The following is a 25050-nucleotide window of genomic DNA, read 5'->3' as shown; positions in this document are numbered from 1 at the left end:
TGTGCCAACAGGGGTGGCGGGAGTCGTTATGGCCATCTTTGCAAACAATTGACTAGCCCATGAATGCATGTGGTCCTTTTGCCGTGCAGTGGGTGTCTGAATCATAAGGTTTGGGGGATGAACAGGAGAGCTCATAACTCAATGAGTTCAATGTGAGAGATTTACTACAGTTACCATAAAGATTGCTATCCTCATACCTGCACATGGGGCATGGAAACCTGCACTTCTGGGCACACGGCAATGTTCCAGATGTCCATAAGGGTTCTAATCCCCATCCCCAAACACCACTGACAGAAAGCAAGGTCACACGCAGGAAGAGCTGTACAGTAGTGCAAGGCAGGTGGCATGCCCTTATAATGAGACACAGAAACTACTGCCACAGGTGCAACAGAGGAGGGGACCCAACCTCACCCTGAGGAAAGGGCCGGATGCAGAGACTGGGCTGCAAAGGAGGGGACATCCCAGAAAGGCATTATCGTGCACATAGTGTCTGAAGGTAACAGCTCATCAGGAGGGAAGCTGGAAGACCTTCTAAGGAGAGGGGGCAGAGGATAGTCGGCAGTGAACACGGAGTTAAGGTCTGGCCTTTAGCATGTGAACTTAGGCCTGGGGCCCAGACATCTGCAAGGAGGTGACGGGAAGAGGGCTGATGGCAGAAAGACACTGCACTAGCAAACGGACTGGTGACTGAATGAGTTTAGAGCAAGGGCAGAAAAGAAAAAAAATCAATGATGACTGCGAGCATGAAGCTGGGAAAATCATGGTATCACTGACAGAAATAGAAGGAAAAAGCTGACTTGAGGACAAGAATAAAGATTCTCACTTTAAATATGATGAACGGAAGGTGACAACAGGCAACTGAGAACATTGCTGGCTATTTATTAACTGTGTGACTTTGGGAACATTATCCAACCCCTCTAAGCTCAGTTTTCTTATCTGTAAAATAGGAATCATACCGGTGTACAACTCATTAGGTTATTGTGAGGACAGAATGAAATCATGGCACTCAAAAATGACAGGTACAGGTGCCGTCATCATTATCCAGTTTATTATTTGACAAATAGCCCAGGAACCGAGTTTTTTGGGTCACGTGAACTTATGATTATCTGATACACCTCTTATCAGGTTTTTTTCCCCTCCAGTACAACTGAGGTAATTTAAAACATTCTATTCTAATGGCAGTCCTTGTAAATTTCCCATCCCATTTGAGTCTGAGCAATTTATAACCCTGAGAAGGCTCCAGTTCTATGACAAATTCATCACTGCAAACCATTAAAACTAGGATGTCAGCTGACCCATCTGGATTAGATGTGAACATTTGACAGCTACGGTTCTTTCTAAGAAGCATAACCCAGTAGGTTTAAATGGGGCTTCTTTAAACCGAAAGAAAAAAAACCCTGAAGAAACACAATTTAGTAATAATTTGCAACATGCTAAGGATCCCTTGGAGATGAGAGGTGTCTGTCTGGCTCTATTTATTTGGAATATAAGAAAATAAGATTAAATAAAGAGTATAAGATCTTATAGTAATAAGGCAGATACAAGCAGTGGGGAAACAGAGAAGGTAAATCCCAAGTAAATCTGAGAATTTGACATTGGAATTATTGGTAATCCTGGGCAGCGAAACACATATTTATCATGTACGTAGTCAGTGTTTAATAAAGATTTGTTAAATAATGCTGAAATTGATGATGTTTGAGAACAATGATGAGTGAATTATTTTTCTTCATTTCTTGCCATTAGAAACTATACTATTTCTCATAGTTTTCTTTAAAGAGTAAGTAAACAAAGGTATGGAAACAGAGAATTAAGGTATTTAAAGCTAGAGGAGAGGAAACTGAGATCTAGGGAGGTTAACAAATGTGCCTGAATCAGTTTCCCATAATATGAGAGCTGAGGCCAAACCACTGACTGACAGTCCCGTGTATACCCCACCACCCCAGCATGGAGAAGATAGAGTAATGGAGAAAATCCAGCCAGTCAATTTTGTGATTCGTCTGAAGGTCTAACAAAAGGTTGAGAAATGTGGACTTCAATTATTTAAGCCATAAATGTTTCCCATTATGAGATTTAAGCAGTCATGACCATCTAAAATACAGATTTTTTTTTTTTTTTTTGGCCATTAACACAGTCACATTTTACAGTTTGGCAGTATGAGGTTTTTGATATTTTTATCAAAAGGTTTTATGACCAAATTGTCAGAAATCAGGGAATTTTATAAAAAGGGTGTACAATTCAGCTGAAGTGTTTTCATATATCCACAGCCTTAGGTCTATGAAAAGGGTTATAGCCATAGATTATATAGCTCTATTTTTGACCGTGAAAATTTATATGCTGTCCAGATCTTTATTCTATTGAAATTGAACTGGAAAGGGGCCTTAAATAAAATGATTCCTTCAGAATCTGTAAACTGTAGTAGACCTGATTGATAAAGCGATTCAAAATCCCTTTCAAGGGTACACATGAGGAGAGATATAAAAGAGAAAGATAAAGGTTCTTCTTCTCATGATGGATGTGCTTATTTTGTGCTTCCAACCTGGGGTCAGACTGTCTGGGGCAAAGCCCATTTCTATCAGCTCATGTGATCTTTGCCAAGTCACTAAGCTGCTCTGGCCTTTAGCTTCCTCATCTGTAAAATGGGGGCAATGACACTAGCCACTTCACAGAGCTGTTGTAAGGATCAAAGGAATCAAGATGAGCAAAGCATTTGGAAGAGGGCTTGGCGGGCTGTTAGCACGGGATGTGTGGTCACTGTTGTTACCAGTCCCTCCTGGCCACTGACTCCCTATTCTTCCACCATCCCCTAACTCTTCTCCTTCACCCACTCCTGGTCTGTGCCTCCTCTCTCTCCAGATTTCCTCCCGGAGTTTTTCAAATTGCAACTCAGCTGTTAAACTCCTGGATCATACTGGCTGGAATCAAATCCCCTCACCACTTTATGCTTCTATAGTAGGTATTTTCTGCCTTATCTTACAGTCAGTCCATGAAAGACTGTCCCTGCCTGATTTGCTCTTGTAGCCCTGAAGGTACCCTTCTTAGTGCCTGGCTCATGGCACATGCTCAGCTAGCATTTGTGGGATAAATCAATAGAAAGAGTTGTCATCTACTGCCTGACCAACTATTATTATCACTGTCACGATGGAGGAAAGACTGGTCCTGGGAGGCCCAAACTATAAAGTTGAGGCGAACATCATGACTGTCTTTCAAATTAAAGCACACTTTGTGAAATGCAAAGATCATTTAATTTCATGAAAACTTAGAGAATCTGTGGAACAAAATCAACAAGAATGAAATCTTAGACTTGAAACAAAACTAACTTGGTAATTACCTCTGACTGGCAAGGTGTTGTGTTACTGTCATCTCTCCATTATCCATACTGGAGAGGAGGAGTAGACCATTCAAGATTAATACCCATTTGGCCATGGAAAATTATTCCCGAAGTCAAAACGTCTTGTGTTTTCCTGTCTCTCTCTCTAGGATAGTCTAGATACCATCATTAAAACATTAATGAACAGTGAGTGTCTACCAGGGGCCAGGCATAGTGTTCTCCTGTGTATTCCCTCATGTAATCCCCCAAACAACTCTGTGATGTAGGTTCTCTAGTCTCCGTATTTTACAGATGAGGTGACTAGGCACAGAGAAGTTGAGTAACTTTCTCAAAGTCAACTGGCTAGTGCAATCCATGTAATTTCAATTCCTCTTCCTGTACTTATTGTCCTAAATGGCAGTGCAATGGGAATCCGTGTAGAATATCTGGGATATTCAGCTGCTAGTGGAACAGGATGCCAGAGGAATTCTCTCAGGTTAAGTCTGATCTGGTCCGGCTGGGCAAAAAGGGCCAAGTGTGTGAACTGCAATGGGTTTCAGGAGTCAAAGGTGCTCAGGTTAGATCCAAGCTGGGCCTCCGAGTCCTAAGGGATCCAAGCTGGTGGGCAAAGCAATAGACTCCGACTTCTCCAGAAACACTCTGCGTGAGACACACACTCTTTCTTTGCCTGCCTATTTCTATCCTTTAGGTCTCATACTGGCTATCACTTTCTCTGAAGTCAGCCTCATGCCCGCTCCCCAGCCTTCATTAAGCATCCTATATTCCCACAATGCTTGCAGTCATCTTTCAGGATTAACCATCTTGGATACTAACTATCCATCTCCCCAACTGGACTATAAGCTCCTGGAGGGCAGGGCAGTGTTTGTCTCATTTATTTTCACATATTCCCAGTGTCTGCAATGCACAAGATGCTAACACATATTTATTTCCAAAACAGAAAAAGATACAAGCCTGAGGACAAAAGCACACAGGGCAGAGACACCTAAAGTGATTGGGGGTAAGGAGAAGACCTGTGTGCCCACTGCACATTAGGTATAAGGTAAGGACCGCACATACAATCGGGCACCTAGGGAGGATTTGGAATTGTTACCAAGAATCCACAGAGGGTCTCAATTTCAGTCCCTGATTTAAAAGCTATACACACCTGTGTCCACTGCGGTCACAAAAATATAGGTGTCTACTGAGTACCCATGTCACTTTGAGTGTTGAGAGCTTCACTAAGAAGGCACAAGAGTCTTTAAGAATTTTTAGCTGGTGGGGAGAAGCAGGAAGAGCACCCGGGAAGGGAGAACATAAGGATTTGGAAAAGTTAAACTACGCTCTCTTTTTTAGAATTGACATGAGCCTACCGACCAGGGGATAGGAAGCAACCAAAAGCTAAACAAGGAGAGCTGGAGACACTTTGGCATAGTATTAGAATGTGGCAAAGGGGAAACCATACAGGCTACTTTGTTTTAATCATTAATGAAAGTGCACCTACTTCACGTGCTATGGATCCGGTTTTGGGGAGAAAAGATAAATTAATCTGAGGCTACTCATTTTGTGATTGCTTCAAGCAAACAACTTTTAGCAATGTTACAAAGCCAGCTAGCAAAGTAAAGAGAAATGAGGTCCAAGGAACCGAAACACAAAAATTTGAAGAGAAAAAGAACTGCACAAAGCAAAACAGACCAAATACAAGGCTAACCAAACAAGAGCTAAATCCAATAAATAGGCATTGCCGTGTGCCCTGGAGGACTGCCAAGGAGAGTGAATTTCCACAAAGAATGCGTCTGCCACCAGTTCGGAAAACTTCAATTCCAGAAGGGCTGAAGGAGAGTTGCAGCCACCGCAGAGCAACACGGGAGCACTGGGGTGGAGAGGTGCAGATCAGATCGCATTTCAGCCTCTGTAGACAAATGCTGGAACTCTCCCTAGCAAGACAGAAGTGAGCAGCCCACTCCCTCCCATGCACCCCAACACAGCCCTTTGCCACAAACAATTCAGGTCATAGAAATTTGCAACTTTGAGGATGGCCTTCTCTTCTCCATTTGTAGAGAAAAGCGCCACTGTCAATACTTTTTGGCCCAAATCCTAGGATCCTAAGTGTTGAGATGAAGTGAGTCCATGCAGCCCAGGTGAAGGCACTGGCCATCACCTGTCACCTTGGACCCTAAAGACAGAGTCCTGGGCATTGAGGCTGAAATCAAGGTAGATCAAGGAAGCCTCACTCCCTGGGTTAGAGCTCAGCTCTGGCCTGGCGTAGTCCTGGACGTAAGAGCAGTCATCCTAGGAGTAACAACCATGACCACCACTACCGCAGGCCCCCTGCCTGAGCGTTCCTATTAGGCCAGGCATACAGCTAGGCGCTTTGCATGAATGAACCCTCTTCACAACCCCTTATTATCCTAATTTTACAGCTGCTCACTTTACAGAAAAAGGAACCAAGCTAAACTGAGACATTTCTCAAAGGTCTCGCAGCCAGTAAGCAAAGGAGCGGTTATTCCAAACATGCTTTCTTAACCAACAGACTTGGCCAGAAATGCAATAAAAGAAGGCAGATAATCAGCAAACACTTATTAATTGTTGGCATGGTATGTACTATGAACCATGTAAGGTGAAACTGGGGCAAAAAATAAGGAAGATTAAACAGAATTCCTTTTCCTTACTCTGTTAAAAACAAAAAACAAAAAACTTGAACTTTATTAATCTTTAAAGAAAGAAGCCCCCGTACCCTAAAATCCACTGTATTCTATCCAGCAAATATTCAGGTTGTTCAAATCTGTAAGGAGACTAACAAAACAAAACAAAAGGAGAGTTGATCATATATAGCTCAGGGGCAGTTTTGGGTTCGCATTATCTCAAATGCAGACTTATTTAGTTCCAAGCATTGGGATGCCTGAGAGTCTGAAGCTCCTTAAGATTTCCTGAGCATAAGCATTGCTTTTTTGCTCAGATTACTCTATTGCTTTCTTGATTGAAATTTCTGTACATTAATATGTGCTTTTTTTTTCCTACATGACCTATTTTCCAATGGGACTGAGGGGGAAAATCGCAAATGCGTATTTAAAGCCACAAGAATATTTAAATTCTCCCTATTTTTGTCAGACATTTTTAGTACTTTCTATTTGAGATGAAAGATAAAAACTTGTGTGCATGATTAATTGTAATGATGAAAGAATGCGAGGCAGTTGCTTAAGAAACAAGAACAACAAAGGGATAAACTACTGCAGGCATCACCAGGACTGGAATGACACTGCTCTGTGTACTTGATCTCCATGGCAACTAGCAATGGGAAGATGAATGTTTCATAGTCACTCCGCTCTGCAGTACACGTCTATAAATCAAACTTGCATAAAGAGCACAAGATTTCTGCTGTGGGCTGTACTCAGAGCTGGTTTATTTTCCTGTTACTGTATAAGTATGGAAAAGAAGCATAAGACAATGAGGTCATTTTTAGTGGGGACAAACTCAGAAATTACTAATACACCTGTGGCATAGGATGTCATTCATCTAGGAAGAGAGGAGAGGGCAGGAGAGGCAGGCAGGGGAAGTGGGGTAGCGGGGAGGGGATGAAAACCCTGCCTGCTTCAGTAGGGGTAACAGACATAGGCTCTCGTGTGTTCTAAGACCCGCGAGCTGCGTGCCTCCCTGCTCCTCTCCTTAGCTCTGCTCCGAAACATATGTGGGAGCATCTTCATCAATGGTCTTGGATACAAAGTTTCCCTCTGATAATTGGGCAGAAATAATGCTCTGGGTTTAGTATGAAAGTTTAGGGAGGCTGAATAGACACACACTGGTTTTTATTTACACTGAAAATGGCTCCTCATTGTAGAAGTTAGGGCAGAAAAATAATACGCTGGCATTGAATTGGGAGTCAGGAGACCTGGGTTTTGATCCAGGTCTGTGTAATCTTGAGGAAGCTATTAAGTTCATTGACCTCCATTTTCTTAGCTAGGAGAGAGACAGTGGACGTGATTTCTGACGTCTCTACCAGCATCCAAGGCCACGATTCTGTAATCTCTAACTCTCAAAAATCCAAATCAGTGAGATCTAACCAACTATGTTAGCTGTGCCATTTCTAAAAAAATACATCTCTTATATAGCCACACTATGAATGAATACTGTTTTATGATTTTATCATCACAGTGAAGCCTCTGCCAACATGTGTCAATCTTCTAAATACAGAATATGCTGTGGAAAATGAAACAAATTTCATTATCAGAGTTTTTAAAAATGCACAATCCTCTACCTGATTTCTATAACATTATAAAGAATACTTAAATTTACATAATCTTCCTGTTGCATAGATGAGGGCTGCCTATCAGTTCCTGCCAAGCGGGGAGCATTCCACTGCTTGGAGTCTGCAGTGCTCAGCAAAGGTTGGAGGCTCTTCTGGGGTTCATCGCTGGAACAGTAATGCTCGGTGAGAGTTTGTGAAACAAATAAATGAGTGGAAAACCAGCTGTGAGGAACACCTTTGCTACACCTTTTAGCAATCTTGTATCGCCTTCCCTAGTGTTCAATGTTTAGGCAGATTTTGACCAACAGACAAATATCACCAGGATAGAGAGGCAAACTCTATGAAAGCCAGGTAAACTATCTGAATCTCTCTTCCATGAGTCTAGGAGTCTACAAAATCCCTGTGGAACTTCACAACCTAGAAATATCTTTTCATTTGTGGAGCATGAGGCATTATCAGACACAAAGAGGACCCCTGGTCCTCAGGTCTGGCTAAGCCCAGGGGTAGGGCAGGGGCTCCAAAGGACTGAGTCCCAGCCTCTGCCGCCAATGAGGGCAGAGCAGGGAAATAACACCCAAGGAGCACTCATTATCTCATTTAATGCTTATGCCAACTCTGCAGAAAAGAGGTTATTATCCCTGTTTTATAAGTTGGGAAAGCTGACCTGTAAAGAATTTATGGAAGTGACTACAGGGTGATGGTTAGGAAGTGTGTAGCAAAATTCAAAACCTGCTCTCCCTGATCCCAAGGCCTCCCAAGGCCTCCCTAGGCTTCTGACTGCATCTCAGGACACATTCGGGCAACAGATTATTGCTCTACTGGACTTCTTTGGCACTAAAAAAACAAGGGGTTAAAAAGAGTTAAACAACCCTAGCCCTAAAAAAGCACACTGGTAGTAAAAAATAGTAGTAATCAGGGGCGCCAATCAGTCGCTTAGCTGGTTAAGCATCTGACTCTTGGTTTCGGCTTAGGTCATGATCTCAGTGTCCTGGGATTGAGTCCCATATCAGGCTCCACACTCAGTGCAGAGTCTGCTTGTCCCTCTCCCTCTGCTTCTTCCCCTGCTCACACACACTCCCTCTCTTAAATAAATAAAATCTTAAAAAAACGAATAGTAGTAATCAGTATTTCTTAATTCTAAATTCAGATCCTAAATAGAACTAGGTCTATCACTCCAGCATACATTACCACCCATACTTCAATTCCCCAGATGACAGGCTAAAGGCCATTTCCAGGATGAAGCAAGATGTCACATAACCATGTAATTTCCAATATGTGAACACTATGAGAGCCAATGACATCTTTATAGGAGTTTACTAGCAATGTATTCTGCTGTCTAGCAAAGGGATTTGTTTTGGTTCTTAAACTGAGAAGATGTAATAATTTGAGCATATATTTTCTATACTAATTTTTCAAGACCTAATAAAATAACATTTATTAAGGAAGGCTTCAGCTTAACTGCCTCTTTCCAATTAGTTTCTTATCAGAGTGTTTAGCACCACCAACTGGTTAAAGAGATCTACTACAAGTTTGTTTGGCTCTCAACCTGCTTTGTTCATTAAGAGAGGATCATACATTTATTTCACATTTAATTTGCGGTAAAGGAATTTACTTCAGCTACTAAATAAAATTAGAAATGCCTTTCCTTGTCAGTCAAATAAATAGTAATCTACTTTGGCTTGTTCACATAAGAAGAACGTATATTTTGGTTAGTAAATCATTAGAGAAAACTAAATCTACCCACTAAAACTAATTTGATTTATTATACCATAAGCTCGCCCTCAAAAAACAAAGACTAAGAAATACAATGAAAATTAGAAAATAAAATAGAGAGGAAACTAAATGGGACTGAATACTACACTAGCCTATAGTGTTTATATCAATCATTAATTGGGAATAAAAATGATTGAGGAGGTAATTGCACTTTTAAGAACTTTGGAGTTTTCCACCAAGATTCCTGACTCCAAGATGGATGCTGCCATCTGACAAGTAAATATATTCCACCATTTATCGTTCCTTCCTGTTTAACTGAACCCCATCTAGCAATGGGTAACTATACATATAACATAACTGAGCCCTGAGGGTTCAAATCTGATCTCTGTACAATGAATCAGTGAAAAGAAATAACCCCGAAGAACTAAGTCTGACAATTTCCCCCAAACAACCAACTTGTGAATATAAGTTGTCCATGAAAAGAACATCCAGCCAGTTATTGTCATGACCAACTTGTAACTAACAGAATGAAGGGCACCAACATTATAGCAAATTTGGTCACTGCAGAAACTTTTCTACTACTCTATAAGGCAATGTACAAGAGAGAAAGAAGAAGAAGGTTCCATTTAATTAAATGAATTGGACTCTGATGGCAGAGTTCCATTAAAAGCTTTTTGATAGAGTTTAAAACTACTGTAATAATTTTCTGACAGCAGTTTAAATCTCTATACAAATATGTGGTCAAGTTCATATTTTTTAAGCCCTCTGCATCTAAATCTGCAAATGAAAGCCCCATAAGGAAGATAATCTGTGATAGTTTCAAATAAAATTAAGGACAAGCAGATGCTCCACCCAATTTAACACATAATTTGAAGATGCAAACTTTAACAAACTTTATTCTATTCCTTTGTTTACTCATTCATTCATTCATTCATATATTCATATATTCATTGAACATTCTCTCCATCAAACACAGGTAGGTTTCTGCAAAAAGGGAAGAGTGTGCCTCTTCTACTGCCCTCACCTCTCCTTGGGTTGAGCCTTGAATATGCCATCTCCAAGGCAGAGAAGATTTTTATTTGAAGTCATGAATGGATTACAAGAAACCTTAACAATAATATTGACTTGGTTTGAGAAATGCATTTTGTAACTTTTATTTTTGTTACCACACAGGTGGAATGATACTTAATGCTAAATGTGTTCAGGCATTTTTAACTGTAAATTCAGTCTACCATTATTAGGCAGTGGTATTCTTAACTCAAAAGACAAAATTTGGAAGTATAAAAAAGACACATGACCCTTAACAAGTACCAGCAGTGTGACTATCATCAAATAAAGTATTTTTATTGTTTGTCAGTTTCCTAAGCCAAAGGTTAAAATAATTGAGAATTAGGTCCACTGTTGCTTGAAGTTAGGGATAACAGAGCTCAGCTTCACCTGTACAATGGGTATGAATAATAGCTGATGTGTAGCATCACTGCACAGATTCAGTAAGATTATGCTAGCAGGTGCTTAATGAATGGAGCTGCCATCACTGGCACTGGAATGATACAATGCAAGGAAAGCTGGAGGGAGGGGGGAGGGCATGAGCATCAAGGACAGAGTTCTTTGGCAGGGTGCTCAACACCCAGAGAAGATGACAAGAACGAAACCTGAGAAAAGCAGGGCGAGCTACCTGGAGGGACTTAGGTCAAGGGAGCAGCTTTCTAGGCTGGGAGATTAGAGTATGTCTGTAGACAGTCTGGAAGTTATAAAAGGAGAGGAAATGGCTGATGGAGAAAGGTCTTACATTAGAAAACAGGGAGGGGATAAGATCAGAATAAAGGGAGAGGAATTAGGAAAAAAAAGAGAGAGAGAGAGAGAGATCCTATTCCTTACAACTAGAATTGAAAGAAAATTGAGAACTTTGAGGGTGAAGAGGAGGCAGGAAAGAAAACCCAGGCAGAGGCCATGACCATCTCCATGAAGCAGAAGGCAAGCTCACCTGCAGTGCAGAGCAGATGGAAAGGTTTGGTACAATGATGACAGAGAGCAAGTCAATCTGATCATGTGTGACAATGCTAATGAACTGACTTGGGGTGTGATGCCGAGAATTCTGAGACCCTTCAGAGGCATGCAGGCCATGGGAGGAGGAGATGCTGATGGCACTCGTGCCAACAATTTGCTATCCCTGAAATAGGAAATCAAAGATAGAGGAGACAAAGTTCTCCTGGATGCCAACCAGAGTGTGACATGACTTGAGTGACAGCTCTCCCAAACCTGAGCAAGGAAAGGAAAGCATTCTGGAATTACACAGGACCAGGGCTGGGGAACTGTACAGAAGATGGATTCAGATAGTCCAAACACTTTGGCCAAGTAGACATAGCAGTCTCTGTCTCAACAGAGAACGTAATCCCATTCTGGAATAGGCAGTCGGAAGATCAAAGCAAGCCACGGGGGATCTAAACAATGGGATCCAAGAAAATGGACCCAGAGTTCCTGAATCTCTCAGACATTACACTTGATGGGAGAGAGACATTTTTGTGATATGTGTGCTCTGGGGAGGAGGTAGATGCATTGCAGAAAGGTGGCAAACAGCTTGTTCTAGGACACAGATTGACAAGGAGCAGGCCCAACTACCAAACCCCATTTCTCAATTTAAAATTATTTCCTGCTTTCACGGTATTTGGGGAAATACTTTACGATTATGATGTAATTCCAAAGACAAGATGCGTAACACATGGGTTCTTATCAAAACAACCTGAACCGGGATGCGTGCTATAATTTTGTGTGATAGAACGCTACATCAGCTTCCTTTTGCACATTTTTGTAAACAGTTCCTTTTGTATATAGTACAGATAACCAAATGAAATCTCAAGTTTAACAATCTAAACCAAACCAATTTATATGAACAGAGGCAAACTATTTAATTATGCAACTGGTTTACCAAGAACATTTCTGGGTGGAGTGAAAATGCCTCACTTTGTCATGTTTATGTTCCGCATCGTGGGGAATAAAGCCATGGTTCCCGCCCTCGGGATGCTTATCCTGCTAAAAAGAAGTGAGAAGCAACTTGAATTGTGATTAAAAGCAGAAGCTCAGTAGTCAACCTGCCTGAGTTTGAGTCTTGGATCCATTACTCACCAGCAAGAGACCCTTCAGCAAATTCTTTGACCTCTCCAAACTTTTTCATCCTCTATAAAATGGGGATAGACAGGGCCTAACCCATGCGGATCCTATAAGGATTCATTCAACACAGTGCCTGGCACACAGTAAATACTCAGTTTATGTTAGTTGCCAGCGTTATGGTGTTTACTATTATTAGATGCCTTAATGTGGCAAGTGCTATAGGAGTTCTAAGGAAGAGGAAAGAAATTTTCTGGGCTAGTGATCAGGGCAGGCTACCTAGGAGAGTTCAGCTAAGCTCTAAGGAATGGATGCCATTTAGATATGTGGATGGGGTAGTCAGAGAAGAGAGGGCAATGAACCTCGCATGAGTGAAAATGCTAGAAATGACAGGATCAGTATGTGGCAGGCAGATCAGAATGGTGGAGTAGAATTTCTGACTTGGGAAATGCTGAGAGACATGCTAAAAAGGTACACGAGGTTTCTCTGTGTGTAGGGGCCTTGCGTGTCAGACCAAGAAACCTAGGGGCCATCTGGTAGGCAATGAAAAACTACTGAAGTCAAGAAGGACAACTAAACAGTAATGCTTAAACAAACAAACAAACAAACAAACAAAGTAATGCTAATTTCCCTCATCCAAAATGTAACCAGAAAAGCAGGCCAAGGATTTTCAAACTTAAATGTGCATATTTACCATCCAGGGATACTAAAGTGAACACAACTGACTCTATGTTTGGAGGGGGGCCTGAGATTCGGCATCACTGATAAGCTCCTTGGTGCTGATGCTATTGGTCATTGGAATACTCTTTAAATGGCAAGTGTGTATGTATTCAAGATAGCCTGATGGAGAATGACTGGGTAGGAGATTGGTAGACAAGATGGCTAGACATGAGCTGGCAAACTCATTATGAGTCATTATGTCACTAAGATAAAAACACAGTACTGGAAATTTTTTGTTTCTGATTTTTAGGATATATTTAAGGAAGACTACTAAAACTCCTAAGTGTAACTCCTAATTCTGAGCCTATTTTTTTCCACACCTTAAAATAATGTTAATTTAAATATCTCATATAAAATCCAAATTCATTTTATTAAGTACAAGCTTTTCTGGTTTTATTAACACAACATAATATTATCAAGATTATTTTCCCCAGGAGTTAGCTATCTATGACAAAAGAAAAACATAAGAAATCGATTCCTTTTTCTATAAAGGAAAATGGCATGAATACATTCATGATGTGTGGCTATTAATAACTTCAGGGATGACTGAAAGGGTTAGCAACATTTGGTCATAAGAAAGAAACCGTGGCAGCAGTATCTTATGTGACAGTTGGATTAAAAGAAAAATAGCCCTCATGCTATTACAGCAAGAACAGCGTATTCAACCATATATGTAGATGAGGAATTGGATACGCTGGCCATAACACTTGTTATAGTGACATCTCAAAAACTAAACCCAGGGTTGGATAGCTGTCAAAGCCAGTAATTTCCTCTTGAGAGCAGTCTTTGTCACACTGACAGACCACATCTGTATTCATGCGGTAGTGGATTCTGAATAATATCTGTGATACACGGAGAAAATAAAGACGACCGCCATGGCACTCTCCATGATAGATAACCCTACCAGCGAGTTCTGGAATGAGAAGAAGCCTGCCAGATCATATAACACAACAGCCTCATTTCTGAGATGAGGAAAGTGCAGGTCACAGAGGCTCAGTGATTTGTGGGAAGACAGGTAAGTGGCAGAGCTGGAACTGGAACTCAGGTCTCCTGCTTCCCAGTCCTGGGGCTTACTGCTCCACGTGACCTTCACAGGGCTCCCGGGCAGCATTTAGAGAGGACAACAACACCTACAAAATAGAAAGCCCCTTGGCTACAAAGCCATTCATTTACATAAAATGGAGTCATCTATTCAACACACACGAAATTGCGCTATACTGTCCTGAGCAAGAGCTCGAACACTTTGCTGGGCCTGCTCACGCTCCCATACTGGATTTTATGTATATAAATAACTATGAATAAGTATAAAGAAGATACTTATGACAGATTAGGAGTTTAAAGCAGAAGGTGAAGATAATTTTCTTCTATGGGTTGCAAGGCAGTGAATAGGGTGTAGGGTGGGGCCGGCTATCAGGATAAGAACGGTCTGAACAACTAGGTCTTAAAGGTGAATAGAATTTGCATCTGGGTGGGTTTTATGTAAAACAGGACTACAAAATCTGGGCATCCTAAATGTAAAAGAGATTAAATATTCTTTCTGATCAAATAATATATCCTTGATAATATAAACTAAGGGAGTGGAACCGAAGAAACCAAAATAACAAATTATATTTGAAAATTTATAGAAAGAGGTCATCACTCTTCTCTGCTTGTTTCCTGACAAGTAGCTGAGCTTCAACTCCTAGGTCACCGACTTTAAGTTTATACTGGTAAAAAGACAATCTTCAAATGCAAGGATATACTTTGTGTCCACAGTACAAAATCAATTAAAAGCCCTCTGAAAAACTGGCATTTCCTTAAATGATTAGAATACATTTCTATAGTTGGATTTTTAAAGTACAGTCTTATTCAATATATGTGAAATCCTAAAGAAATGAAATTCTGAGGTCAGCTTGAACAGTTTACACACTGATACTGCCCATTCAGGAACCACATGCAAGAGGATAATCAGAAAAGGAAATCTCTGAAAATACAATTTTGAAACAAAAAAAAAAAAATGAAAGAAAAACTAAGGCATTACCACTGCCAAGAAGATACAAAAATCTATAAAATAAAAACTGAAAATTTAAGAAGTCTATTCCTTTGGCCCTTATACTTATACAACCAACTATAGCTTGTAACAGCTCTCTGTGTATGATTACAAAGAATGAGATATGATTTCTAGGCTTTTTTTAAAAAATACTTTTCTATAGACAGAAGCATGTAGATAATTCTGGATCGATAATCATATTCATCACAGTACATACTCACTATAATAGCTGTGCTCTTATTGAGGTCACATGACTACATTTCTAAGAGAACCATTCTGATGTACAAATGACTGGGAAATCTTTTCTTGTCCAAGAAAATGATGTGCAACAAGTTTGCTACCAGCAGAAAGGAGTTATAGAACGCTAAAGAATATAGTGAGGAATATTACTTCAAAAGAGATGAGAATGAATTGAAAAATAAATGCTATCTTTAAAGACACACACACACATGTTCTATTTATTTATTTGGGAGAGAGAGAGAGAGAGAAAAGTGGGGAGGGTCAGAGGGAGAGGGAGAGAGAATCCCGACCAGACTGAGCATGGAGCCCAACACCGGGCTCGATCTATTTTAAATCACTTTCCTTTAGGTCCCTTGGCTCTGTAAGACTCTCTTCCATTCAGCATAACAGAAGAGGCTGTTAGTTCATTCTACCCAAGTTCATGACAACCCTTTCCTCTATAATGGCTGTGACATGAGACGTATATGATCTTTCTCCCAAGAAAATATTCATCACTCCCTAAACCCCTATCCCCACTGCAACTCTAACATTAAAAACATATTCATCCACAAGTCATGATGCTCTTATTGTCAACCAAATTTTAATATCCAGAAGAGGAGAGTTAGAGGTTGGTGTTTTGATCTTCCCAACATCATATGAGGAATGAGATTCTTACACCAAAAATATCATATATAACTTCAAATGTCTCCTGTCATGATTAGAAAGCGTTTCAGTGCCTCAGTATTTCCACGTTACATTAGTAATCTGACAATCTGCCTGCGCACTCAGAACCTCAGACAGTGGGTCAGGGAGTGGGCCTTCGGCATACCCACATTTCATTTCATGGCTGTAAAACAGAAGCTTCCCAGAGCTTTTTGCCAATTGACACGTGGTAGGCAAGTGCAAATCTCAGTGCTTACAATGAGCTGGAGAAAGCTCCTAGGCATGGAAAAGTAAATATAGCCATGCAGAGAAAAAGGCCTGCCAGAAATACCACAGGGTGCTGATGGCGGGCAAAGTCAGGAAAGAGCATGAAGTCAGCTCCTTAATAACAGCTGAGGCTAAATCGTGAATTGCAAGTGACCCCAAAATGAAGCAAAGAGAGGCTTAATCAGAAATTAATTCATGAAAACCACATGCAAAAAGAGAAAAATGGAAGAGAAAGCCATATGTGGCTATAAAACTCCTGATTGCATTTTAAAGTATTTTTTTCTAGTTTAGAAGAAGTAAATTAAGCCATAAAAAAAAAAAAACCTGAAAGTGAGAATTTCACTGTCACTGGACATTGAGAGTAAGTCACAATGAACCAACAATTATTTAAGTAAGTACAACGCACGAGGCACCATGCTGGGGACAGTGGAAGTTGCGAATAAGTTCATAAACTCAAAGAGCTTGTAGCATCTTCTGAAGACAATCCTGAACACTGCCTTTATGTTTATCAAGTAAGTGGAAAAAAAAAAACAACAACCATAAATACTAACAAACTTTAGCAGAAGGAGGTAAGACTGTTCAATACAAAGAAAAAGAAAATTTTATCATGCGGGACCTTGAAAGATAGGTCTTAATCTGGGCAGATAGGAAGTAGAGAAAGGCACTGCCAGCAGGGGAAACAGAATGAAGTTTAAATACACATCACATGTTCAAAGAACAAGCAGTATGCCAAAGGAAACACAGTTATTTGGGGCTAATGAAAGATGAATGTGAAAAGGAAGCAGATGTTGGAGAGCCAGGTTAAATAGTTTTAACCTTACCTGTTAGAGGCACTGAAGACTTCTGCATGTTAAAAACAACAACAAAACTATAAAATTTTCTGTAAGCACCAATAATATTAAAGAAGAAAGTTATTTTTTTAAACTTTTAGTGCTAGAAACAGCTTATTATCTCACATTCATTCTATTGTACAAACTATTCAGTTCTCAAACCTCTTGGATTTCTGGCATTTGGAGTGGGTAGGGGAAAAAAAAAACTTCAGAAAAAGATTCTCTAAGAACTTCTGAATAACAAAATACCACCTCTGATATAGCCTAATTGCAGTACACAAATCATGATTATCAACTGTTAAGTAGAAAGCAAAGTTTCAAATACTGAAAGGAATCTCAAATTTTGAATCCACGTGTTAAACATTTTAGGATATTGTTAGAGGTAAATAAACTAGTACCAATTTCTGTCTTTGTTTTTTGGGTAACATATCATCTCTTGGTTTAAGAAAGTTCACTTGTTCTTCAAAACCCTTCCCTTGGTAGAAAACTTGTTTTACTTAATTTATATGAAAAAGGCTATAATCAGCAGCCCCCAAGAAATCATTCATTAAAAATAAAGTCTCAAAACCACCGTTTCCCTAATAAAGCAAACACCTCCATAAAACAGGAGTTGTAAGTAGATACAGAAAGGTTTAGGGAAGATACGATAAAATAGTACCACAAAATTGTGAAGGGCACATATTACATGGAGCACTGGGTGTGGTGCATAAACAATGAATTTTAGAACACTGAAAAAAAATAAAATTTAACTAAATTTTTAAAAAATAACAAAAGGAAATTAAACATCAGCATATGAAAGAAATGTAAAAGAGAAAGAAAACCATAGAAGACAAAAAGAAAAGCCGCACTGGACATAGTACAAAGAACAGACTTTGAGGAAAGTATGTGAAGATACATGGTGAGCAAAACAAGCCAATGAAATAGAAACTAATAGACAATTTAAAAGGACTTTCAACATAAGCATAATCAGCATTCTCAAGGAAAACTGGCTCAAAAATGTTAATGTTCAATTCATTATATATTTTTATTCAAGGACAATGGCCCCTGTGAACAGTCTGAAATGTGAAAGACACCAGGGAATGCAGTCATGATCCCTACTAGATGACAGACTTCAGCTAAGCAGAAACTATGGCACAAGGCCTGGAAGTGAGCTCTGAATCCACCTAACTGTTGAACTAAAATGAAAGAGATTATGGTGGGGCGCCTGGGTGGCTCAGTAGGTTAAGCCTCTGCCTTCGGCTCAGGTCATGATTCCAGGGTTCTGTGATCAAGCCCCGCATCAGGCTCTCTGCTTAGCAGGGAACCTGCTTTCCTCTCTGCCTACTTGTGATCTCTCTCTCTCTGTCAAATAAATATAACAAATAAATAAAAAAGGAAAGAGATTATGGTTGCTCATCATAAATGTTATACTATATACTCACATTAGAAATGTAAGTATTATAAAACCTGACAATATGTATTTTTTAAAACTATACAGCTTTTATTCATGATAAAATCAATAATGTAAACATTCCCAGAGCAGTTAGGCAGCAATTCACAAATCTTTGAAAAATATCTCATTTAGCTCTTGGGATGCATTAATGAATGATCCACCCACTTGTAAGCAAAATGATCCTTTGATGTCTTCTGCCTCGAGTCTGTCTTTTTGAATTGGCTGTTTTGCTTGTTTGGTTGGTTTTATTGTTGTGGTTGTTTGATATGGCTCAAAAAAATTAAGGTGTAATATGGATATGTAATACTTCTGAAAGAAACCACTTCTAATCTTTTTTGGTTTCTTTAGGAAGAATATGGCCGTCACTGAATTGAAGGTAATGAAAACTTCAGTCATTCACACCAAAGGTGACTCTGTCTAATTAGGATTCTCCCTCTCTAGTGGTCTTCTTCTAGTGTCTTTGGATACCAGCTTTCTCCTGGGTAACCGTGGACCTAGGAAATGAACTCCATTCCCAATGGTCAATTAAGTCAAATGCTACTCCAGCTGACAAAGAGCGAATGTCCAACCTTAGAAACATCATGTCATTTTGTATCGCTAATAGCCTTAGCATCTGATTTTTTTTTCCTTAGTCTTGAAAATTGTTGGAACCACCGAAACAGAGTTGTGTGGAAGGCAGACATCCCTGTGTTTCTGGCCTACTTCAATCTATACTTTGAGGAACTATTTTTCTCTCCCTACTTGGTTTCATAACTATATTTAATACTTGTTATGCATCATTAATTCTAGTTTAGGGATTATGGTGCTAAAAATAATAAAAAAAATGAGTGTTTAAAATGGGCATGTTCAATTAACTAAAATGCCTTGTTTGGCAGCTGTTGTCTCCAAACTGTTTCAATCCATAATCCTAGGAAGTATAAGATTTGTGGGCCTTTCATATGTTTATTTACAGGTTATAAGCACAAATGCCCCTATATTAATCTAGTATATACATTATAAGGCATAATATAGAAATTCTAAATAATTAAAGATAACACTATTTTATTTATTAATGGCAAATGATTTTTGCTGTCACTAGAAATTATTAATACTAATAAAAATAATGTGACTTAATATACTTTATAATTTCCAAACATCTCAATTTAATCTTTTGTGACTGAGCAATTTAATACTTGGTTTTAATGGCTGTCAGAGATACCTCATGAAAATATGTGGACCTAAGTGGGAAAAGGGCCTCATGACATTCAGTCTCTTAATTTATAAATTCCATCTTCCAATAAGGGAAAGGCTCAGGGGTGTTTTGAGGGTTTTAAAACAATTATTATTTTATTGTAATTGTGAACTGAAAGTCAGCTAGTATATATCTGTCTCTCCTGATATTAGTTGCTCTTGAAAGCTTACTAAAGTTATTGAATTTTTATAGCTTTAGGAATTGTGCTCTAAAACCACTGAAACTTTATAAGATTTTTTTCTAGTTGGTTAGGACATTCCCCTTTCAACTTATTGAACATGCAGATGTGAAGGGTTTCCGTAAGTGTCACACATCATTTTTTTAAAACAGAATCACACTTCCAATCACTCATTTTCAAAAATGCTCTCCTGGAAGCATAGATTTCTTTTGAGAAATAGTTTATCATGCATTGTTAAAACACTGCTTCTATGGGACACCTGGGTGGCTCTGTGGGTTGAAGCCTCTGCCTTCAGCTCAGGTCATGATCCCAGCACCCTGGGATCGAGCCTGCATTGGGCTCTCTGCTCAGCGGGGAGCCTGCTTCCCCTATCTCTCTGCCTGCCTCTCTGCCTACTTGTGATCTCTCTGTCAAATAAATAAATAAAATCTTAAAAAAAAAAAAAAACACTGCTTCTAGGGGCGCCTGGATGGCTCAGTGGGTTAAAGCCTCTGCCTTCGGCTCAGATCATGATCCCAGGGTCCTGGGATCGAGCCCCACATTGGGCTCTCTGCCCAGCAGGGAACCTGCTTTCCTTCCTCTCTCTCTGCCTGCCTTTCTCCCTATTTGTGATCTCTGTCTTTCAAATAAATGGATGGAATCTTAAAAAAATAAATAAATAAATTCTATTAAAAAAAAAAAAACACTGCTTCTACAGGGAAGGGCTGTATTTAAATGTATTTTTCAAAAGTACACTTAAACTATGAGGTTGTACCTACTGAAACTGTTTGACATATAAAGGTCAGCCAACATGGACACTTGTCTTTTGTTAAAAGAAAAATGCAGTAACAATTCTCTATTCTTTCCTTCCGTGAAGAAGAAATACATTGATGCTCATTACTCATCATCACAAAGTATATACAAAGATGCTACCATATTTCAAAAGTCTCACTGTTCTAGGATCAACTAAGTAATAGCGACCTATAACATTCTGTCTAGGTCTGGCTTTAACTCCTTTGCTCTTCTTCAATAGCATGCTCGATAACTTGCTTACGAATGTTGCAGTAAAGGAACTCATAAAGGTCATTGTTACTGACAGTGAGAGCAAATCCTTATTTCAAATAACCTGCCTGATAATTTCTATGGAGCAGGGATGGCTTCTAGTCAGATTTCATGAAATTATTTTTATCTCAAATGGGAACATCTATGTTCCCCCATCTATGTTCCTACTATCCACTCACTCTTTCTTCCTCTCTATCAGAAACTCAGAGGCCACATGACTACCCAAAGCAAAGAGGACACTTCTCAGTCTCTTCCCCCTTGCAGCTACCCAGTGCCTTGAAACCAAGTCTGGGTCATTAGGATGTAAATAGGAACAATGGATAGCCCTAAGAGGAAGAGAATCTCTTCAACTCCCTTTCCTCTGACCTAGCTGGAATCCAGATGTGATGGCTGAAATCTAAGCAGCCACCTTGCAGCAAGAGGGAGACACCTGGTGTTGATGCAGCCTGAACAGTAAGAGGAAAGGTATCTGGGTCTTTCATGACCGTGTTGCCATCAAGTCAGCCCCAGACGGCCTGTATTCATGTGGGAGAAATACAGTGCTTTCTTTTTTTGAGTTTTGTGATTTTGGGTTTTTTGGTTCTTGTTGCAATAGGGACCACTAACAGATACACCTGGGAACAGCTGAGGAAGAGCTCACACAAAGACTCAGAGAAGACTCTGCTCTGCCGTCTTGTCACGTCAGCTCATGCTCGTGCTGTTTATATGACCTTCACTCTGCAGCTTTCTAACAGAAACTACGTGTAAGCCACTTGCCCATATTGTCAGGAGTTGTCTAAATAAAGGACGTAATACAACCATTATGTCTACTCTATCAGGGATGCATGAACTGTAACATTGATCAACAACTCTGAAAGCACATGAACAAGGGGACACCATGAAGCAACTTCCACTCTACAGACAACTTAAGACCCATGTGTAACCTGTGTCTGAACACAAGGGAACCAGCCTCCATGTTAAACATTAATAAAGCTTCAATTTTTTTTCTTGCTAAATATATATATACACAATGAAGTTCTACTTTTCCCCTTGCTCCTCTCCCACCCTTACCAACAAATATCTATACACATCTCCCTGGTCTGTAAGCACTCCACTATCAAGGGTATAGATGGAAAAATCTACATACCTAAGTGTTTGCCATAAGACTGGAAACTTGTAAAAGCAAATGACAAATGGAGGGGTGGGTATTTATAAAGATTTTGGTGCCTTACCTGAATACATCCAGAACAGTCCTTTCTGATAACTTGGGAGCCACCTGCTTAAATGCTGTCTTGAAATCTTCCAAAGTTAAATACCCACGATCTATTTGAAATGAAAACATAAAACATTCACTTACTTCTATAAACCCTATTAACTGTTACCTCAACCATATTTGTGTGAAACTTTCTTATTCGAAGAAAAGCAGTAAATATAAGGTAATCTGAGATTGTCTCATCAGAAGAATTTAAGAATCTACTATCACTCTCCTTCAGTGCGGGCCCAGATGATCTCACAGGTCATTAACTGATTCTCTGAGGGCCACTGGGTTTCAAGTCTATGTGAGTTGCCAAAACAATTTATTCATCAAAATTCAGGGTTTTTTTCTTTCTTGGTATCAGAATGACAATATGCAAATGTTTAGAGGGAAAACATCAAAGCAATGAAGATGCTGACCCTGGACTCCACAAGTCTTTCCATCCTGTGTGTGATCTATGGGGCAGAGGGGGTTCAAAGCCACTTTTGTCAGCTATATCCAGTGTGAGAAAAAAGAGTTCTTTCCAATCACTTGTGGGTCAAAGTAGGAGTCAAAAGAAAAGGCCATACATTTCCCCACACCTTTGTAGGTGGCTCATGACCTATATCCCCATGTAGCCAGCCCTTTTGCTATTCCCATTATAATGTAGGCAAATCCTAAGTACAATTATGTAACTGTAAATATTATCTTATCCATGGTAAATGTCAAGAGTTTAAGACTGTGATAGAGGAAAAAAAATTTCATACCAACACCTAGGTAACAGCTAATGAATACAGTAAGATAATCTTCCAAGTATATTAGTTTATTTACTGAGAGTACTTAGCAACTTTTCTTAATAGCAGTTTTTAAAATATCAAAACAATTTAAAGATACTTAACAGTGCCTGTCAAAAGCTGTGAAGATGTGTCTTATTTCATTCCAATGGAGTCGAACTTCCTTCTTTTTTCTAACAATACTTAAAAACTCCTCAAGCGATATACCTAAAAGTTAGAAAAAACAATTTGCCAAAAGTGAACATCTTCCTCTTTAAGAAAAAACAAAAACATAAATGAAAAATGATACATATCATGAACAAATTTTATCATCATTTTGATGAACAGTGCATATCCCTAAAGCTCTATAAAGTGAAAAAGACAGTTTACTAAATGCTAAATAGACCCAACCCTAGCAATGAAAGCAGAAACGATAGGCAGTTAGTTCACTGAGCTCTCCTAGGGGTTAAAGGAATGGTGACCTCAAAAAAGTGCAATACTCTTCCCTCTAAAAGATGGAACACACAGGTCTGAAACTCCTTATTAAAAAAGGTGTCCTAATTTTTCTTTCCTTATGGTTCTTTGATTCCTTTTTTCCTAGCCAGATGTCATTATGGTAGGGTTTTTTTTTTCCAACTGGGAAATGGGGGCGAAGAAGTAGTTTCTCAAAAGTCAATACCAATTGCACACCAGAGATAAAGGTGGAGAGAATATTCCATAAACAATAGAGCTGGCATCGTCCCCAGCCTTGGGTACACCCCACCACTACTCTGCAGCCTCGGGCTCTGCTTCCTGTGATTCTCATAATAAAAGAGCCCAGCGTGATCATATGAGGTTGGATACTGTGCTTACAATGTCTATTAAAATGAATTCTAATGTGATCTTTGTAGTAGGTTTAAAGAGGAGAGCCAAGAATTTAAACATTTTAGTGAACTGAGCCCGAAATATATAATATAAAAAGAGCAGTTCATTTTAGTAACTCAGAATTTCCATTACAAAATGGATCACTATTTTTAAAAATAGCCCCAAATCATACAATAACCATGTGCTAATTTTTAAGAACTTGCACTTTTGGTGAGGTAATATTGAGCTGTATACATTCTGAAAATAGTTCCAATGGTTTTTAAAAAATAACAAAGAAAATACTTTTCTTAAGGGAACCTTTGTGCAATATTGGTAGGAATATAAATTGGTACAGCCACTGTGGAAAACAGTATGGTAGTTCCTCAAAGAATTTAACAGAACTACCATCTGACCCAGTAATTCCCCTTGTTGGTATTTATCCAAAGAAAACAAAAACACTAATCTGAAAAGGTATCTATACCCTCATGTTCACTGCATGAGGGTATTTATTTATACTAGCCAAGATATGGAAGCAACCTAAGTGTCCACCGATGATGGATGAATGGCTAAAGAAGGTGTGAAACACACACACACACACACACACACACACACACACACACACACAGGAATACTACTCAGTCATAAAAAAAAGAATGAGATCTTGCTATTCTCCACAACATGGATGGACCTGAAGGGTACTATACTAAATGAAATAAATCATAGAAAAATAACATGAATCCACACATTTAAAAAAAGCAAAACAAATGAATAAACAAAACAAAACAAAACTTGAGAGATACAGAGAACAGATCAGTAACTACCAGAGGGGAAAGGAGGGGAGTGGGCAAAATGGGTGATAGGGATCAAAAGGTACAAACTTCCTGTTATCAAATAAATAGGTCATGGGAATGTAACGTACAGAATGGTGACTATAAATAATAATGTATTGCACATTTGAAAGTTACTAAGAGAATAGATCTTGAAAGCTCTCATCATAAGAAAAAATGATTTTGTAACTCTGCATGATCACAGGTGGTAACTAGACTTACTGTGGTGAGCATTTCACAATATAGACCCATATGGAATCATTTTGTTAAATACCTTAAACTAATATAAAGTCATATGTCATTACACTTTACTAAAAATAGTTTTATTTCCAATGTTTTTCTTATTTGTCCGTTAAAGGTTTAGAAACTTTTAAAAGATTTTATTTATTTATTTGACAGACAGAGATCGCAAGTAG

The 25050-nt window shown here is 39.2% G+C and overlaps 1 protein-coding gene across 13 annotated transcripts in view; it reads right to left on the bottom strand.

Moving 5' to 3' along the window:
* Window positions 1-25050, bottom strand: part of EFCAB11 (EF-hand calcium binding domain 11) — a 162306-nt gene that overhangs the window by 118255 nt on the left and 19001 nt on the right. For all 13 annotated transcript variants that reach the window (XR_004286084.1, XM_032344704.1, XM_032344700.1 and 10 more), the window contains exons 4-5: window positions 23091-23192; window positions 22190-22280 (exon numbers count right to left, since the gene is read on the bottom strand). Coding sequence is in view for 12 of the 13 variants with exons in the window: in XM_032344704.1 (XP_032200595.1) it covers window positions 22190-22280; window positions 23091-23192 (193 nt within the window). In the remaining variant the exon portion in view is untranslated. The remainder of the gene's footprint in view (window positions 1-22189; window positions 22281-23090; window positions 23193-25050) is intronic.

This window comes from Mustela erminea, chromosome 5, assembly GCF_009829155.1.
Source record: "Mustela erminea isolate mMusErm1 chromosome 5, mMusErm1.Pri, whole genome shotgun sequence".
NCBI lineage: Eukaryota > Metazoa > Chordata > Mammalia > Carnivora > Mustelidae > Mustela > Mustela erminea.
This window is presented reverse-complemented; position numbering and strand designations above follow the sequence as displayed.